This window comes from Triturus cristatus, chromosome 11 (genome assembly GCF_964204655.1).
Source record: "Triturus cristatus chromosome 11, aTriCri1.1, whole genome shotgun sequence".
Taxonomy (NCBI): Eukaryota; Metazoa; Chordata; class Amphibia; order Caudata; family Salamandridae; genus Triturus; species Triturus cristatus.
The window spans coordinates 616,985,202-617,006,209 of record NC_140594.1 but is presented as its reverse complement, the minus strand read 5'-3'; the positions used below and the strand labels follow the sequence as shown (position 1 = coordinate 617,006,209).

Below are 21,008 nucleotides of genomic sequence, written 5' to 3'. Positions count from 1 at the left end.
AAGTGGTGGTGGCACCTGAACCATCCTCGTCCCCGAGCCTGCAGCCTTTTTCCAAACCGGAACATTCCCATTGATTTCCATTGAGCGCCCGAAGGCTCAAAAGCACCCTGCACCCAGCCGCCCGAGTGGCCCTGGCAGTGCCCTCTCTACACTAACCTACTTCCCCACTTGCCCTGAGTAAGTGACCAGGAGCCCAGCTCCCACAGCCGCGTGGCTTGCCAGACAGCAGCCACCAACCAAGGCCCCCCTATCCCTCATAGGATAACATTGGGCCTAACTCTCTCTGCACCCGGCCGTTCTGAAACCGCTGAGGGTGAACCAACTGTACCTACCTGACACTGGGGGACCCCTGAGTCCATGCCCGGAATTTCAACTCTGCCAGTCGAGTACTTACCCTTAAACCGCTAACTTCATTTTCCTCATAGGGTAACATTGACTGGCTTTTTCTTCAAAAATCTTCTAAGTGTGAACTTTTCAAAACTGCAAAAATTCACCAAAAATCAGCCAAGTGACAAAAACGAATTTACTCACCTGCTCCCAGGTGAGCTCCCAGTGCTGGATCTTGGTGCCCAGCCCTGACCCTGAAAAGTGTTCACAACTATACTTACCTCTAACTCATTTTTCTCCCATAGGAAACCATTGTCTGCTTTTCTGTGAAATTTCTTCTAAGTGTCTATTTTTGCAAATTTGAAATATTCTTTTAAAATCGTACCATTTCTGCAAACGAAATTACTTACCTGCTTTTGATAAGGACCCCAGTCCTGGGTCTAGGCACCCAGTCCTGGATTACTAAAGTAACGATAAAGTACTCTACCTGCAATGTGAATTTCTTGCCATAGAGATCCATTGAATGTTTTCTTTGAAATATTTTCTAAGTGCTAACTTTTGAAATAGCTAAATATTATTTAAAAATCATTACAGTTATTAAGTCGACTTTCATCACTTGATTCTGAATACTGACCCAAGGCTGGTTCTAGGAGCCAGACCTGGAATTCCAAAAGTAATCTGAAAAGTAATTTATTACAAATAACCTGAATTTACCATTGAGCTCAATGCATTGTTCTGTTTAGGAAATAGGATTGTTTATTGCAACCAACTGTGACTGTTTACACAAATTTATTGCTTAAGACAAAAGTATTTATATTCAACCTCTCATTCTGAGAAAGTATATTTTTACCCCCTTTGTGGTTCTAAAAATAAAACAAGCATATATTTTATATATACAAACCATTGGCCTGGAGTTCAGTTATTGAGTGTGTGAAACCATTTGCTGACTGAGTGTGTACAATAAATGCTTTACACTGTCCTCTGGTACTGCCTTACTGCTCGACCAAGCTACCACTTTTGAGAGTAAGGTCATACCTAACTTTGACCTCTATCAGCCTCTGGGGGACTGTGGACTCTGTACACCCTGTACCTATTAGGGAACAGTATATACAGAGCCACTTTCTCACACGCATCCATTAAGTGTGCACTGGATGCCGCCGACACAGCTGCGAGAGCCATAAACACCAGCGTCATGCTACGACGACACGCCTGGTTACGAATCTCCGGATTCAAACCTGAGGTTCAAAATAACATCCTCAATCAGCCTGTCAACCCCGACTACTTATTCGGACCAGAGGTTGACACCACCCTAGAAAAGATAAAAAAAAGACACAGACACTGCGAAATCAATGGGGGCTCTGCAAACGCAAACATTTCGTAGTGGCTCCTTTCGTCGCCCCGGAAATTGAGGAGCGGGTAGAGGACAAGGGTCACAGCAAACCTACAATAAAGGGGGCACACAAAGTACCTATGATAAGAACACACGAGGTGGATATCGTGGCTCCAGCACAAAGGGCAGAGGACGCGGTTACGGCAATACCAGGTCCTCCCCCAAAAACAAACAGTAAATGTAAATGTAAATGTGCAGATATTTATATAGCGCAAATCACCAAGCGGTCTCTAAGCGCTTGCTTAGGGAACCCGTCCTGGTATTCCCCTGTGAGATGACCCAGCAGGGCATCCACAAGGTGAAAGCCAGGCATCCCGCCGCGAGGGGCCATTGTGGAGATTAAGCAAGCTATTGCCCAGAGTCGCAGAGTGTGAACCCATGAATTGAGTATGCACTGGAGTGAGAATTATCAAGTCCATGGACAATTTATGGACTCAAGACCCAGCCGAGCCAGGAATTGAACCCTGGTCCCAGGCTGACCTCTGCTTCCAGGTCTGCCTACTCTAACCAGTGAGCCACACTTCTTTTGTCGCCCCGGGAATAGGGGAGCAGCTAGAGGCCAGGGGTCACAGCAGCAATACACTAAAGGGGGCACACAGAGTACCTACGATAAAACCAACAGAGGTGGATATCGTGGCTCCAGCACCAAGGGCAGAGGACGTGGTTACGGCAACACCAGGTCCTCACCCAAAAACAAACAGTGACGCCCTCTCCCTTCCCCCCGACCATATAACCCCTGTCGGGGGAAGACTCCAGCGGTTCCTGTCCACGTGGAATACCATCACCACGGACAGGTGGGTCAAAGATGTTATCCAACACGGTTACTGCCTCGAATTAACCTCCACTCCACCCACAATACCGCAAAAGCACCGTCCTATGTCCTCAGAGCACTTAGCATTATTACAGCAGGAAGTGCTAAGTATGCTGCAAAAAGGCGCAATAGAGGTCGTGCCCGTCCACCAGCAGGGGACAGGGGTGTACTCTCTGTACTACTTAATACCAAAAAAGGACGGGTCACTCAGACCTATACTAGACCTGAGACCCCTCAACCACTACATTCTCTCAGAGCATTTTCACATGCTCACCCTACAGCAGGTTCTCCCGCTGCTCAGACAGGGAGACTTCCTAGCCACGCTAGACCTCAAAGATGCGTATTTCCACATACCCATACACCCGTCACACAGAAAATATCTCAGGTTCACTATTCAGGGGCAGCACTACCAATTCAAAGTCCTTCCCTTCGGCGTGACAACAGCACCCAGGGTTTTCACAAAGTGCCTAGCTACCGTGGCTGCACATCTACGGAGGCAACACATTCACGTCTACCCTTACCTGGACGACTGGCTTGTTCAGGCAAAGTCAGCCCAGCAATGTGCCAGCCACATGTCCCGCACCATTCACCTTCTTCACAGTCTGGGATTCTCACTAAATTACCCAAAATCACATCTCCAACCCGCACACGTACGACAGTACCTGGGCGCGACCATAAACACTCTGGCAGCCACAGCTCAGCCAAATTTAGTGAGGATAAACAGCATGCAACTGCTGATCTCAAAGTTCAAACCTCAACACTCCCTTCCTGCGCGAGTGTTCATGCAGTTGATAGGCATGATGGCCTCCTGCATTTTCATAGTCCCGCACGCGAGACTACATATGCGCCCGCTTCAGGAGTGCTTGGCACGTCAATGGAATCAGGCTCACGGGCAATTAAAAGACCTAGTGTTGGTGAGCGGTCGGGCATACAACTCTCTGCATTGGTGGAATCCACAAAACCTTTGCAAGGGCCGACCGTTCCACGAGCCTGTTCCACAAATAATACTGACAGCGGACGCGTCTCTCCAGGGATGGGGAGCTCATGTACTCAATTACACAGTGCAGGGACTATGGACAATACAACAAAAGAAGATGCACATCAACGTTCTGGAACTGATGGCAATCTTCCTAGCCATGAAGGCATTCAAAGTACACTTGTGCAACAAAGTCGTGTTGATCCGGACGGACAACATGACTGCCATGTACTACATACAGAAGCAGGGAGGAACGCACTCTCCACAGTTGTCTCATCTGGCTCAGAGCATGTGGAAGTGGGCCATTCAGAGGAACATATTCCTCATGGCGGAACACCTCCCAGGCAAGGACAACCAGATGGCGGATCTGCTCAGCAGACACAGCCACCAGATGCACGAGTGGGAGCTACACCCGTCAGTACTCCAACCGTACTTCCAACAGTGGGGTCATCCAGAGATAGACCTATTCGCCACAAGCGAAAACGCAAAATGCCAAAACTTTGCCGCCAGGTTCCCACATCCACAGTCGCAGGGCAATGCGATATGGATGAACTGGTCCGGCAGATTTGCGTACGCTTTTCCCCCAGCGCCGTTGAATACCGCTGGTGGCACGCAAACTGCGACAACACTCACTGACACTCATCCTGGTCGATCCAACATGGGCACGCCAGCCATGGTACACCACCTTTCTGGAACTTTCCGTGATGCCGCATCAAAGGCTACGGATCAAACCCGCGCATTTGACGCAGAACCATGGAGAAATTCAGCACCCAGATCCGCAACAGCTGAACCTGGCGATCTGGCTCCTGAAGTCATAGAGTTTGGCTACCTAAACCTGCCACCTGACTGTATGGAGATCATTAAGGAAGCTAGGAGACCCACTACCAGAGCTTGCTATGCAGCCAAATGGAAGAGGTTTGTCATTTATTGCAATAACAATGACATTAACCCGCTAGATGCATCCATTCAAAACATAATCTGTTACCTCTTACACCTATACCGATGCAATCTGGCATACACCTCAATACGTATCCATTTAACCGCAATAGCAGCCTATCTCCAAAACAGGCAGCACCTCTCTTTATTTAGAGTGCCTGCCATCAAAGCCTTCTTGGAGGGACTTAAACGAGTAATTCCCCCAAGACACCCACCAGCGCCAGTGTGGAACCTCAACTTGGTCCTCACCCGACTGATGGGTCCACCCTTCGAACCTCTCCACTCATGTGAGATTCAATTCCTCACCTGGAAAGTGGCTTTTCTAGTAGCAATCACTTCATTGAGAAGAGTTAGTGAACTCCAGGCACTAACCATTCAAGAGCCATTCATACAGGTTCACGCAAACAGGGTCGTACTACGTACCAACCCCAAATTCATGCCTAAAGTAATATCCCAGTTCCACATGAATCAAACGATTGAACTGCCCGTTTTCTTTCAGAATCCACAAAATGTCGCTGAAAGAATGCTCCACACACTAGACGTCAAAAGAGCCCTCATGTACTATATAGACAGAACCAAAAGCTTTAGGAAGACAAAACAACTTTTCGTTGCCTTTTCCCCACAACACAAAGGCAACGCCATCTCCAAAGCAGGTATAGCCAGATGGATCGTTAAATGTATTCAAATTTGCTATCAAAAGGCTAAACGCACATTAACGATCCCCCCATGAGCCCACTCAACACGTAAGTTAGGGCCTCCATGGCTTTCCTGGGAAACATTCCTTTACATGATATATGTAGAGCAGCCACATGGTCCACTATACACACATTTACCAAACACTATTGTGTAGATGTACACTCAAAACAGCAGGCAGCTGTAGGACAGGCTGTTCTCAAAACTCTTTTTCAGACCGCTGCAGCTGGCACTGGTAGCCGCCGCTAATGGGAGGTACTGCTATGTATTCTATGCACAGATATGAATTCAGCAGCCCACATGCCTCGAACTGAATATGCTACTTACCAGTATGCATCTGTTCTTGGCATGTAGGGCTGCTGACATTCATATCGCCCACCCTCCTCCCCGGTGCCTGTAGCAGCTGCAGCTCTCAGAATTACTGTATAGCATGGTCATCACTTTCTGTATCTACTCCATCACTGCCACAATGGCGAAAAACAATCTGAGGATGGAGAGGATGCCCATGCGCACTGTGGTCCAGGGGAGGAGTCACCTATCTCAGGATACTTCGAAGACTCTTCCAGGACAACAACGTGCAAACATCCGGACCCAACACTAGGCGGCGATCTATGCACAGATATGAATGTCAGCAGCCCTCCATGCCAAGAACAGATGCATACTGGTAAGTAGCATATTCAATGCCCTTATTGCCGTAGTGGCTACTCGAGTGAATACCACGCCCGGGCTATTTACTTCTTCCGTCTGGCCATACGCCAGATGATTCGATCACGTCCACGCACATGGAGTTGATCCACGCATCACCCCTGCGCATTTGGTGTCGCTGGAGTTTTCGCGCCACTACAGCCTTGTCTTCCGAGGCACACTAAGGGAGTTTTCTGCTCCTGTCCCCAGCAAACATTGATGTTCTTAGTTGCAGAATTTGCTGTTTTCATTCTGGAGACGGGATATTGAATATCATTCATGCCAACCGTCCTGATTCAGGCCGGAGACTACGTATTTCAAGGCGAGTCTCCCGCCTTCCGATTCCTGCATGCAAAAACCCAATTCCTTGGAGGACTTCAGTGACAGGGACTGGTGTTGAGTGACTCTGAGTATGCACTGCCAGTAACCTGGTCCTGCAAGCCAGTGCACACCATTTTTGTCAAGCTCTCTGCTTGCCATAGCACTTTCTCCGTGCTCCTGATACGTAAGAATAAAAAAAGTATATTTGTCTTTCTAATGTCTGATCCTGCAGCAGCACACTTTCAAGTCCTGTACTTAACAATAACCTGATTCAGGCCCCAATAGAAGTTAATAGGGGAACTGCATTCTCCCACTTTTCTCTTCTATAATGTTGGCATGTATGATATTGTAAAGTGAAGATGCGATACATGTAGCCAGGTTTTGACATGATGTCCGCTCACCCCTTGTGCAGCATGGAGTAGTCCGGAGTAGTGAAGTGGGCTGTTTGACTACAGGGTGGGACAGCGGTGTGACAAGCACAGCTAAGAGCAGGAAATGCTTCCATAATGAAAGCAACAGCAGATCGTCACCCCCCTCCTCACTGAATTCCCGCTTGACCAAGTAGATACCTTCATTCTGAGAGGGAGGGATTGGGCACTAGGGTTGTCACTTGTCACCATAGAGGCTATGGGCACTGACTCCCTGCTGCCATTTGCTGACTCAACCCCAGCGGGAGTGGCCCTGCCATTGCCAGCTCCTGGCGAGGTCAGGTTTGGCAGACCCAAAGGGCGAGATATTGTGCTACCAATGAGATTCAAAGTTCTATTGGAAAACGTGGACCGTGAATGTCGCAGAAGACCACCAGCATCCTGTGGTCTCAGGAGATATCCAGCTGACTGCGCGATCTCAGTGCGTCACGTCACTGTGTGACACAGACCTCAAAGCACAACGGGTTTTTTTCCGAGTCAACTTTACTGGATCATTCTCTGTCAAGGGTGGATTTTCCATAACATGCAACTTCTGTCTACACATACGGAGCGGGGGTGAGTGTGGACCCTCACATTTTTAGCAGTTTCTCAGACTCCAGTGGTGTGGTTCCCCCACAAATGGAGTTCTAATTGCTGTGTCATCCAAGGTTGACTGTTAGCCATGAGGTGGTCTGCCTTGGCCTCCACCAGCTCTCCGGTACATCGCCCCACTGCATCAGTTTCTCTCTACATCATCCATATGTGCCTTTGTTCAACCAATATAGAGTTTTCCAGTAACTTTAAAATGTAGACTGTCTGGTCCATGGACTTTCTGTATGTCCTTACTTGATAGCTCCTACATTTTTGAGGTTATTACGTTTTTTAATACTATGTTTATTTAAATTCTGTTTGTTGTAAGGTTTGATAACATGTCAGATTATCTACCATACTGAATTAATTTTAGACGTACAAAGGACAAAACAACCCTTTTGACATTTACTGTCTGAGATATAGTTTTTTTCTTATTAAATGATTGATGGCTCGTCAGACATGCAGAATTGAGGACGGCATGCCTAAAAATAACTTTTGTATTACTTTCTGTAAAATATGGTTTTCGTTTTTCAGTTTCAAATATATTTCAGATAATCTAACATAGAAATATTTATTAGGCCTAAATATCAAAATTCATATTTTTTTAATTATATGCTTAGTAAAAAAGCCATTGCATAAAAATACACTGTTTTAAAGATATATTAAAAAAGGTTGATTAAACCATAAAATTGAAACAATCATATGAATATACATTTGCAGTGCAATGGGCATAAAGTGCATGGTTGCTTATAGAATTTGCTCAAAGAGCAGTCCGTTTAGTACTGATTAGTTAATCTGGGTGGATTCTTTCCTTCAACTGTGTTTTGCACGGAGAGTTATTTGCAATCTGAGACAAAAATGTTATCGTCTGAGCGTTTAAAGTTGTGTTGGCCCCATTAAAACATGCAATTATTGCTTGCCTGCAAGTACATACACCCAGAGTGTTGAAACGTGGGCACAATTTGACCCAGTGCTCATTCTGGAAGGCTGGGCACGTACAGATAATGTGCATGATAGTTTCTTGGGCTAGATTGCGGTCCTAAATGTCGACAACCTTTTTGATGTTTACTTTTTCTAAAATAGGATTTTGTTTTTCGTATTGAAATGTTTTATGTTTCCCTTGCACATTATCACAGCGTTTTGCACATAAGTGTAACACTTTGTACTGATGCCCCTGATAAAAGTTGGAATTTGGTCAGAGAGCCTGGACAGTGGTATCACTGGTAGTCCAAGAGCAGCCATCTACTTGATGTACATCTTTATTAGAACGCACCTGGTCTGTGACAGCATTTGGCGTCGCCTATACACATCTAGAGAACCTATGTGACATCAGAGTATGAATGGCCTAATAGCCAAAGCTCTCAATGTACAACAGGATTGGGACCTTGACTCAAGCCTGCACTGTGACATCATCACCGGAATGCTACCAAAGCTCTTGGTGTACATCTGGATTACAGTAAATTTGGTGGACGGGGACTGTGGCATCGCAGTGCGAATCAGTGCAGAACATTATGCACATGTGGCTTAGAGCACATCCAGAGAGCCAGGGCAGTGCTACTGCACCGGGAATCTGTCGGAAGTTAGCACTTTTCAATGCATCTGAATTAGAGCTTGGACTGTCATCATTGTGTGCATTTGAATGCTGCCAAATCCATGTACATCTGGATGTAACTATCTGAGAACCTGGATTGTTACATCTCTGTGACAAATTGAAAGCAGCTAGCCGTCTCTGAGTGCGTCAGGACTAGAACCAACCCAAAGATCAGTCCTGTGGCATCTCTGTGTGAATTTGAGAGCAGCCATCATGTTTTCTGGACATTTAGACCAGAACACATCTGGAGGCCCGGAGTTGTGACAGAATGTGAATCTGAGAACAGGCAACGCTCTGGTATACATCTAGACCAGAGCACACCCAGAGATCCTGTGCTGTGAAATCAGTGTGAGTCTGTTGAGCAGTCAACGCTTTTGGTGTGCATCTAGATGAAAACAGTGCAGCAAAAAGTGTACTGCAAAATAAGCTTATTAGTTGGCAACCTCAGTGGACAACTGCTTATACTTTTAGTAGCACGCTTGTAGTGCTAGTCACTTTAATCCAGTTCTGCCTAAGAATTATTTTTGTACATTTATGGTTGTACTTTGTTGAGGCTGTCTTGTTTCAGTGTTTATTTTTTGTGGGTACCATTGATGTTTTCTCTGTGTTTTCCAAATCTTTTGAAATCAGTGCTTATCAGTGTTTATTCAGCTGCCTAACCCACAAAATATACAAAAACTGTTTTTTTTACAGAATTTGCAAAACATGTTTTTAGCAGTGAATCTTATAAAGCAATATTTAATTTAAAGAAGTAAAGCAGGGTATGGCAGTGTGTCCAGTCAACTTATGTTTGACTGTTTTAGGTATAGAAAGTCTGAGTATTGAACTGTCACTTAAATCTCCTACCTCTCACACGCACTTTGTCAGGACTCTATCTGGTTTACATGACTATCAATGGATTAAATAAGTAAGTGTGCTATATTCAAATGTTTTAATAAACAAAATCCTGTACATAGTTGCAGGTTGCTCACCTACTCTTTACTGAATATTGTGACATTTATAAGGGGGGTCAACCCTGCCAACAGCATAGCATCTTGTAAAACCTTTAACATTTTAGAAAATACCAGATTAATTTGTAGCCCTGTGTGAGAAAATGGGGTTCTGTTGCAGTACCCTCCCACACACACACTTTTATGCCTGGCTTTTGATGCAACTTGGGCTGTAGAGTAATGGGTCCCTGCTGTCCATGTTCCCAGTGCCAATGTTCTTTCCCTAAAAACATGTCCACAATTGGTACTTCTGCCCCCTGTAAGTTTCTAGTAAGTGGTACCCCGGAAACCCAGGGCCTGGAGGCTGAAGAGGGTCCCCTGGGTTCCTTCCACTAGGACCATCCCACTGCCCCTGGCATGCCCCTGTGAGGTAAAAGAATTACCAAGTCGACATGGCACACTGCCTGTGTGCCATGCCAGCTAGCACTTCCTAAGATATAGGTAAGTCACCTTACCTGGCCTCTGGCAGGGTGCACTATATCCCAGGTGTGGGCATATCTGCGCAGATATGCCCCTACAGTCGTTGGTCTGTTCCCTAATATTGTGAGTGCCAGGGAAGCCATAGAGAGTACATGGGCTAGGAACTTAACAACTCGAGTTCCACAGGTCCATGATGGCTTCACTGACCACAGGAGATGTTGGTACTAAACATCTCCATATAATGAATCCTCACTGATGCCAGTGTGAGATTTATTAAAACATGTACTCACAGGGCACCTCAGAGGTGCTCCCTGAAAACCTACCAACCCTGGTGTGGTTTCTGACCGGCTGTAGGCAGCCAGCCACCACCATACATGTTTCTGGACCCCTGGGTAGAGCTTTTGCTCTCTGGGACCAGAAACAATGCACATCCTGGGCAGGTGTGTCAAAGCCCACCACCCCCTCCCCCCCGGGATGGCCCAGTGCTCAAAGAGGAAAGCTTCAAAGGCCTACTGCCTTTGAAATGCAATATCCAGCCTCTGGTTTACACCCCCACTTTGGGCGGGAACCCCGCGGTAAAACTTAGAAGAATAGGCGGTGTGCCCACCTCTGCTAACTCCACCCTTAAGGAGGTGAGGTGAAGCGAATCTTTCAGTCCCCTCTTCCTGAAGATGAGGGGACCCTCCAGTCTGGGCTAGGTCTATGCCCCGTCCCACAGGAGGGTGGCATAATAGAAGGTATAGCCACCCCAGGTAGGGTGCCCATTGGCCCTCTAAATCCCACCTTCTCATGGCTCCTTCTGATATCCCTCATGCAAACATGGTGCCAAAACTACACCCTCTGATTCCTCGAACTCGTTGTACAGGCAACATCCGACCCGCCCCCCTCAATAAGAAACTACAAAGGTACATATAAAGGAAACCATTCCAAGGGTCGCAGCACGGTGCCTCAACACGCAACGCACCCTCCACCTCAAAGCAGTGACTCTCTTCTCATCCCCCCTGACCATTTAACACCTGTCGAGGGCTGACTGCAACATTTCTTCCCGGCTTTGAAAACTATAACATCAGATCAGTGGGTGTGAGAAAGTGGCTCTGTATATACTGTTCCTTAATAGGTACAGGGTGTACAGAGTCCGCAGTCCCCCAGGGTTTGACAGAGGTTAAAGTTAGATATAACCTTACTCTCTAAAGTGGTAGCTTGGTCGAGCAGTAAGGCAGTATCAGAGGACAGTGTAAAGCATTTGTTGCACACACTCAGTCAGCAAATGGTCTCACACACTCAATAACTGAACTCTAGGCCAATGGTTTATATATAAAAAATATATGCTTGTTTTATTTTAGAACCAACACTTGGATTTAAAATATACGTTCTCAGGATGAGATGTTTCATATAAATACTTTTGCAATATGCAATTGGTTTTTGTAAACAGTTACAAGTGGTTGCAATAGGCAACTCTATTTTAAACACAACAATGCATTGAGCTCAATGATAAATTCAAGTTATTTGTAACAGATTACTTTTTAGATTACTTTTGGAATTCCAGGACTGGATCCTAGATTCAGTCCTGGGTCAGTACTCAGAATCAAGTGATGAAAGTCGACTTAAGAACTGTAATGATTTTTAAACAATATTTAGCTATTTTAAAAGTTGACACTTAAAAAATATTTCAAGGAAAACAGTCAATGATTCCCTACGGAAGAAAATTCAAGTTGCAGGTACAGTATGTTTTAGTTACTTTTGTAATCCAGTACTGGGTGCCTAGACTCAGTACTGGGACCTTTATCTAAAATAGGTAAGTAATTACGTTTTCAGATATTATACGATTTTTGAAGAACATTTAAAGATTGCAGAAATCGACACTTAAAAGAAATTTCACAGAAAAACAGTCAATGGTTTCCTATGGAAGAAAATTGGGTTACAGGTAAGTACAGTTGTAAGTATTTTTCAGAGTCAGTGCTGGGCACCAAGATCCAGCACTGGGAGCTCACCTAAGAGCAGGTGAGTAATTTCGTTTTTGTTACTCGGCTGATTTTTGGTGAATATTTTAAGATTTGAAAAGCCCACACTTAGAAGAAATTTCAGGAAAAAGCCAGTCAATGTTACCCTATGAGGAAAATAGAGTTATCGGTTTCAGGGTAAGTACTCGACTGGCAGAGTTGAGGTTCTGGGCATAGACTCAGGGTCCCCCAGGGTCAGGTAGGTACAGTTGGTTCACCCTCAGCGACTCTAGGGCGGCCGGGTGCAGAGAGAGTTAGGCCCAATGTTATCCTATGAGGGATAGGGGGGCCTTGGTTGGTGGCTGCTGACTGGCAAGCCACACGGCTGTGGGAGCTGGGTTCCTGGTAACTTACTCAGGGCAAGTGGGGAAGTAGGTAGGTGTAGAGTTTTCACTGCCAGGGCCACTCGGGCGGCTGGGTGCAGGGTGCTTTTGAGCCTTCGGGCGCTCAATTGGTTTCAATGGGAAATCTCTGGTTTAGAAAAAGACTGCAAGCTCGGGGACGAGGACTCTTCAGGTGCCACCACCACTTCGAGAGGTAAGTTGGGTAGTTGGAGGATAGGTAGGTACCTCGGGATTGGGCACAGGGGGCCGCGGGGCGCCGCGTGCAGGGGTGCCTTTTGGTGTCGGGAAATCTTACCCTCTGTTGATCGCGGTAGGGGGGGCACCTTGTTCTGAGGCTGCAGGCTTCTTCAGGAGTGTCGAGGGAGGTCCTTGGGGGCCGGACTCGGGGTCACAGTCGCCGTGGGGTCGTCCTCAGGGTCTTTGTTCACTCCGGCACTGGCCAGGCTTGGCTGGTGCAGAGTGTGCTGGGTTCGCGGTTCCGGGCTGCTGCCAGGGATAAGAGGTAGGTTTTGAGTAGAGCCTCTGCTCATGGGAGTCCCAGGGGCTTAGAGCCAAAAGGTAGCCAGGTCCTCCGGGGTTGGTGAGGTTGCTGGCCACAAGAGATGCCGGGTTGGAGCAGGAGCAGGTTCGAGGGTCGACAGGCCAGTAGGGCTGGGGCCAAAGCAGTTGGTGTCTTCCTCTTTTTAGCAGCTGCAGGGCAGGTCTTCTTTCTTCTTGCTCTTCTTTGTAGTTTTGAATCTGGAATCTGGGGAAGGAAGGTTCAGGGTGCCCCTAAATACTAGATTTAGGGGCGTTACAGGTAGGTGAAGGGCAGGGACCAATGGGTCCCTGTCCTGGGGTGGGTACACCCCCTATCCTGCCTCTCTCCTGTGGGAGGGGGGCAGTAGCCTAGTCCTGAAAGGGTAGGGCTCCCCATCTTCAAGATGGCGAGAGCCCGGAGATGTGCTTCACCTCGCCTCCCCCACCTGAGGGGTGGCGTTGGCAGGCTGGCACATCCCCTGTCCTTATTTGGGGTTTCCGGCCAAAGCTTCCCGCCAGAGTGGGGGGTTGCAGTGGTCTGGGGAAGCTCACAGAGGCGGCATGCCTTTGAAGGTTCCCCCTGTCCATCCTGGGGGAGGAGATTTAGCACCTCGCCCAGGATGTGCATTGTTGCAGGCCCTGGAGAGCAGGGGCTCTCCTACCCAGGGGTCCAGCAACATGTCTGCTGGGTGGCAGCCTTGGCAGCCTCAGAGCAGACGTGGATTGTAGGTTAGGTTTAAGGGGGCACCTCTAAGATGCCCTCTGGGGTGCTGGGTACATTAAATCCCACACTGGCATCAGTGTGGGTTTAATGTGCTGAGAAGTTTGATACCAAACTTCTCAGTCTTTAGTGTTGCCATTATGGTGCTGTGGAGCTCGTGTTTGACGAGCTCTCAGCACCATGTACTCTTAAATAGCAGCACTGCACTTACAGTGTTCAGGAATGGACCTGGGCACTGTAGGGGCACAGGGCTCCTGCTCCTGTGCCCACACCATTGGCATAAGGCACCCAGCTAGAGGGGTGGCTGATGTATGCCATGGCAGTGTAGGTGATGGGCATGGCACACAGGGATGTGTGCCATGTCGACTTTGTTTTTGTCTTGCACCCAAACACTCAGCCTGCAAAGGCAGTGTGTGTAAGGGTACAGGGCCCCTATGGGTGGCACAAGGAGTGCTGCAGCCCTTAGAGGCCTTCCCTGGTCACAAGGCCCTGGGTACCTAGGGTACCATTTACCAGGGGCTGACATGTGGCCAGGGTTTGCCAATTTGGGTTTGGTTTATTTTAGGGAAGGAACATAGGCCCTGGGCACCTGATTGGCAGGAGCCCAGGGCACACTCAGTAAAAGTACATTCAGCAATTCAGCAAAAAGTGGGGGCATACCAGGCAAGAAAGATGGCACTTTCTCACAGTGGGTATTGAATATTATCCAACATGGCTATCGTCTGGAGACACACCTCCAAACATTCCACCTTGCAGACACAATCTCTCAATAGAACATCAAAACCTGCTCAAACAAGAAGTGGAGGCTCTGTTGCTTAAAGAAGTCATAGAGCCTGTTCCTCTTCAACATCAAGGTTCGGGAGTGTACTCCTTATAATTTCTGATTCCCAAAAAAGATGGATCACTACAGTCCATCTTAGATCTCAGGTGCCTAAATCATTACATACTATCAGAACACTTCCATATGGTCACTACTCCGGATGTGATCCCAATGCTCCAACAAGGTGACTTTATGTCAGCACTAGACTTAAAGGATGCTTACTTCCACATCTCGATCCATCCAGCTTATCTCAAGTACCTCAGGTTTGTTATAGCTGGAAGGCATTTCCAGGTCAAAGTTCTCCCATTCAGAGTCACTACCGCACCCCATGTGTTCACCAAATTCCTAGCAGTGGTAGCAGCACATCTGCGCAGACAGAACATTCATGTCTTCCGATATCTGGACGACTGGCACATCAAAGCCAGTACACTTCTCAAGCGTCAACAACAAACTCAGACTACTCTCCATCAACTGGGGTTTACTATCAACATACAGAAATCACACCTTCAACCTTTACAAATTCAGCCGTAATTGGGGGCCATGCTCCACACAGTTGGGTTTGGCATACCCCAATGTAGGCAGGATTCAATACATTCAAAGGCTACTGCAGCAGTTTTAATTCAATCAACACGTAATAGTCGAGACAGTTATGCGACTCTTAGGCATGATGGCATCTTGCACCGCAATAGTACCATGTGCTTGATTACATATGCGCCTGCTGCAAGAATGTCTGGCGCGCCAATGGTCTCAATCCCAGGGTCCACTACAAAATCTAGTGTTGGTAGACAGCCGCACTTACTCTCTGCTGTGGTGAAACACGCAAAACCATATGTTTACCCTGTTCCCCAGATCATTCTCACAGCAGATGCATCCCTTACAGGATGGAGTGCTCCCCTAAAGGATCTCACAGTTCAGGCTCTTGGGATACCAAACCCCAGAGTCTCCACATCCACTACCTCAAGCTTCAAGCTGTTCACCTAGCATTGAAAGCATTTCTAACTCACCTAGCAGGCAAGATTGTCTTTGTCCGGACAGACAACATGACAACAATGTACTAATTACAAAAATGGGGGGGGGCATTCTCTACAGTTATCACGCCACTCAGATGATTTGACGTTGGGCAATATGCTACAACATCCACCTGCTAGCGGAGCACCTCCTAGGGATGGACAACCACTTTGCCGACCTCAGCAGGATGCAGCAACAAGTCCACAAGTGAGAACTCCACCCCAAAGTCCTTCTCCCATACTTTCACAAGTGGAGGTTCTATAGATACCACTGTTCGCTACTGCGGACAACGCATAATGTCCAGACTTCGCCTCCAGGTTCCCACACCCACTATTCAAAGGAACTGCTCTATGGATGAACTGGTCAGGAATATTTGCTTATGCTTTTCCACCTCTCCCTCTTATTATGTTTGTGGTTCAGAAGCTCAGGCAAACATGTCTCACCACCGTTCTAGTAGCTCCCACTTGGACTCGCCAGCCATGGTTCACTACACTGCTCAAACTGTCGGTAGTTCCCCACGAGAAGCTTCCCCTCAACCCGGACCTTTTCACTCAGCACCATGGAGAAATCGGGCACCCAAATCTAAAGGAGTTCAACCTTGCGACTTGGCTCCTTAGGTCGTAGAATTTGGTTACCTTAATATCCCACCTGAATGTTTGACCATTCTTAAATAAGCGTGTTGGCCTACAACTAGAGCTTGTTACGCAGCGAAGTGGAAATTATTTGTTATCTAGTGTTGCAGTAAACCAATTAATCCATTTCATGCAACTTTACAAAACATTGTTTGTGACTTTCTTCATTTGCAGACCTCTGGCCTAGCTTATACTCCAATACGTCTACATTTAGCTGCAGTTGTGACCTATCTACAAAACAGGCAACAGTTATCTTTGTTCAAGGTACCAGATATTAAGGCATTTGTGGAAGGCCTTAGAAGTAGTAATTCCACCTGCACCCGCATGGAATCTCGATATTGTACTAACCAGACTTATGGGTCCACCATTTGAACCATTGCTTATTTGTCCCCTCCAATTCCTATTTTGAAAGGTTGCTTTTTTGGTGGCCATTACCTCACTTAGGCGTGTTAGTGACCTGCAGGCATTAACCGTGGAAGAACCTTTCTTCCAGTTACACAGAGATAGGGTGGTCCTTAGAACCTGCCCAAAATTCCTTCCAAAAGTGGTTTCATCTTTTTACCCCAATCAGTCAGTTGAACTACCTGTTTTCTTTCCGCAACTGGATTTAGTTGCAGAAAGGGCTCTTCATACGCTGGATGTCAAAAGAGCTCTAATGTATTATATTGACAAAACTCAAGAGTTCCATAAGACTAAACAAATCTTTGTTGCTTTTTCGCCCCCTCACAAAGGAAAGCCCATATCTAATTAGGCATTTCTAGATGGATAATTAAGATTAAGTGCATTCAGACATGTTATGCCAAAACTAAAAGGACTTTGCCTACACCCCTATACTCTACTCATAAAATAGAAGCTTCCATGGCTTTCCTGGGCAATATTCCAATAGCTGACATTTGTATAATGCAGCTACATAGTCTACTCCACAAACTTTCCCTAAACATTGTGTGGATGTCTTAGCACGACCACAAGCCAATGTAGGAGAGGCAGTGCTACGTACTCTTTCAAACAACTGCAACATCCACAGGCTTTTGGAGAGGGACTGCTTTGCAGTCCATGCAGAACATGTGCATCTACAGCCACACATGCCTCGAACAGAATGTTACTTACCCTGAAAGCATCTGTTCGTGGCATGTAGTGCTTTAGATTCACATATGCCCACCCTCTTACCCGGACACTTGTGGTCGCTGCAGTTCCTTTACACTATTTAATTTGCTTGGACATCTATTTACTGATGCTTATTCTCACTCCCTTCTCACCCGCATGTGGGAAAACAGTCTTAACAATGGAATCAATGCCCATGCACATTATCACCAAGAGGAGGAGTCACTTTGTCTTGTGACTCGAAAGACTTCTTCGAAGAAAAACAACTTGCACACATCTGGACCCAACACTAAATGGGGGAAGTATGCAGAGCGTGTGAATCTACAGCACTACATGCCACAAACAGATTCTTACAGGGTAAGTAACATATTCCTTTTACTCATCAAGAAATCGATGTTATTCCCAGCATTTAAGACAAGAGCATGAAATAGGTTCCTGGACTATCTTATCTTGCGTCCTACCTTCTAAAACTGTGTAACTTACAGATGCATGAGTAAGATGCTCCTCCTTCCCCAGGGCACTTCCAGTCTCATAGACTTTTCTCCACTTTTTTTAGGTCATATACTACACTGAAATGTACAAGATCTTCGGAGACCTGACACAGCAGATTGATGAGCCGGGAATGACAGATGAGGAGAGGGAAAAGGAGAATGAGGCCAAGCTCAGTGAACTGCGATCTCTATCAATTGTGGCTGAGGACTGACATGTGCAACAGGATTTTGCTTACCATGAATGCAGAAGAGCCCTTTGCTTGAAATCAGCACCACTCACTACTAAGGACTCCTGCAACTACCTTCTTCCTTTTCTTCTTCTGCCACCCATCCTTCCACTAAAGCTAAGAACATTGGCCTAGCCTCCTCTTCCCACTCTCCCATGGTAATGCATAGGTCAATGGCCATCTTCTCCCACCTATCCATTTATTGAGACTGAATACGTTGGCCTGTACTGTTCTCCAGCAACCCATGCCTTGTCACTGAAGTCAATGTCATTTATTTTTGCCATCCATCCATTACCCTGAGACTGGGGTCTTGGGGCACCAATTATTAGATTGAGCTGTTGTCATCTTCTCTACTGGTTTATACTCAAGCTGTTGTCCGTGGTTCATCCTCATCCTCTGTAGCTATGTATATACCATGACAGCAGGGCCATTTTTGCAATCTTTGTTCTCCCCTCCATTCTGTGCTCTGGGTACAAGATTGTTAGTATCTCTCAGCATTCCCAACCACTCAACCATTCTTTGTCACTTGGGTTAGTTGGCATCTTCTTTCTTCCTGATCCATTTATGTGGGGACATCTTAGGTCATTGCCTAGTTGCGTTTCTATTGGTGTTTGTGTCTCACGGAAGCATCTTCCCTAGTTGCTACCCAATTTTGAGGAGTATCGATTTTGAGGAACGTTCTTTGAGTCAATACCCCTCTAATATTGAGGACATTGGGTGGGCCTTCTAGGGGCTGTTTACTTGTGGTTAAGCTGACAAGTTTGAGGGTATGAGCTGTCGGGTTGCATTTATTGTTGAAATTCTAGATTTAACAGGAGCAGGGTTTGAGACGGCGACACCAGCAGCATGAAGAGATGATTTGAATTGAAAAGTCAGACCGGATATGATCGATCCATGTTTTAGAACCTGGATTTTATATTGGAAAACTATGATTCCTTCTAGGGATGCAGGACTGGGTTTAGGATTTAGAACCAGGAAGGGTGTGGTGTTTTGAGAAATGAGATCTTAGTTCTTACCAGACAGGGTAAGGTGGTCCCAGAGATGAGGTCCTGTGTTTGAGGCTTTCGCTAACTACATTGCTTCCTGGGCTGGGGTATCCGTTTTGAGTTGTGGCACTAGAGGTAAAGACATGTGCATAGTCTGAAGCTTCCAGTGATATGGTGCTGGTTTTTAGATGGACATTTTGGTAGGAAATGGCATTCCAAGCACTAGGTCCTAGTTTGAAGATGAAAACGAAGGCATGGTGCTCCCAGCTTCTAGAGTCCTGGCTTGGAGATTTAAGCAAGTGTTGTTTTGCTTACTGGGCTGATGTTTAGTGCGAAGGTTCATGACAGGGCATGATTTTCCAAGGCTAGGTTTCTGACTTGAAGGGTGGAAGTTTGAGCAGGGTATCTGTCCATGTCCTGGGTGTCTATATGTGTGCAGGATCGCATTTGAAGCTTTTTCAATTAAATTCCCAGCCTCGCCTTTATGTTTAGTTGCTGTTTAATGAAGACATTTCCCCTCTGCAATTGGCATCACTGTGCATACTTGCTCTTTGCATGCAAAATTGCTTCCCAGGTATCTGTTCTGCTAATATCTGTAAACTACAGAGACATCCTGTAGCAAAGTGGGGAACTCTTTGAATCCACATCCGTCCATGTTTGAAAGATGTGCATTATGCTTCCCGTGGTTTTGTTTGCTGTTTTTTCAGTGCAGCACTGCTTTCCGATTTGTTTCCTTTTCGACTGTTGGCGTTTCCTTTCTTTTCCTGTTGTTTCCATCCATGCCCTTTGCATCCTTATATCTCCTTCTTAACCATTATGGCGATGTCCCTTTGTTCTTACTGTTTGTTCATGATGCAGCATAAGGTGTTCTCAGAGAGTTACTATTTCTTCCTGTGGAGCTCATCTGACCATTCTGTATGTGTTGCAACGATGGTGGTGAGAGCTAAAAGAAATACAGAGAAACAGAGCTTTTCCATTTACCACTTGGCAACGAAAGTAGCCTGCTCTCAGTTCCTGCCTTATTTTTCACACATCAGATTTGGGTTGATTCTGTGTTATGCTGTTTCATCTGCAATGGATGGGAATGACGTTTGCGTGTGGGCAGCAGTACTGCACTAGGGGTGATCATGGTTTTGGTTGTAATGCCACAGTGGCAGTGGCAGTCGCAGACCAGAAACAGTCCCATATCTGATGGCACTGATGAATCTTACACTGCATATGGTCAGGTTCTGTGGCTGTTATTCGTGGGAGGTGGTCTTATGCTTCTGCTTGTGTTGGTCATACAGAAGATCAAGATCCATGGTTAACAGATTATCTGAATGGTTGGAGTCATACTGTAGATGATCACACTCAATAGAGGGATTCTTGCTCTGATGATAATTTTGTATGGGAAGGAGTCTCGTGCTCCTCTCCTTTGTGAATACCTTCAAAGCCCTTCCGCTGATCCTGACCACCCATTTGCTCTTAGCCACCTGGAATCTGACTCAAGTTACCAAAGACGTCAGCTTTAGCATTGCCACTTTGACATCTGCATTTGGCTACAGTTCATCAGCACTTCCTCAGCAAGCTACACTGGATTTTCATCTCTACCTGGTCTTTGCAGCACCGATGCTGGTAGGTTTGAAAAAATAAAGTGGCCAGCAGTGGCACAGTGTTATGTGTGGAGCACTGCTACATATGCCCAAGCAAAGCGCAGCAGCTCCAGTCACTCACCATCTCTGTTATAGGTATAACAGAGATCCCATCATGCACTGACCAATCCTACCTCAGCTTATTATCAACGTGGGCCAGAGAAAACATCTTAGAAGCCTTTGCCATCTCTGTGGGGTTGTTCCTTTATTCGTTTGTGACGGTTGGGCGGCCGTGTGACTGGACCAAAAGGAAATTACTGAAACCCCAGAAGGTGCTTTTATCAATAGTGTTTTAATAAAATAATTTAAATGCCTAAAGTCTCCATGTATTCTGTGAAAAAGAGAGGCCTTAAGTTCCATATTAAGATCATGGGAGGAGAGCAAGGGGGTGT

General features: G+C 46.4%; 1 protein-coding gene across 8 annotated transcripts in view; it reads left to right on the top strand.

Moving 5' to 3' along the window:
• BIN3 (bridging integrator 3) overlaps positions 1–20,934 on the top strand; it is a 179,490-nt gene extending 158,556 nt beyond the window's left edge. For 6 of the 8 annotated variants that reach the window (XM_085634004.1, XM_085634006.1, XM_085634010.1 and 3 more), the window contains one exon: positions 17,838–20,934. In XM_085634004.1, the coding sequence (XP_085490130.1) occupies positions 17,838–17,984 (147 nt within the window). In that variant the 3' untranslated portion in view covers positions 17,985–20,934. The remainder of the gene's footprint in view (positions 1–17,837) is intronic. The other 2 variants (XR_014970558.1, XR_014970559.1) reach the window with 1 other exon arrangement.
• The last annotated feature ends 74 nt before the right edge of the window (positions 20,935–21,008 follow it).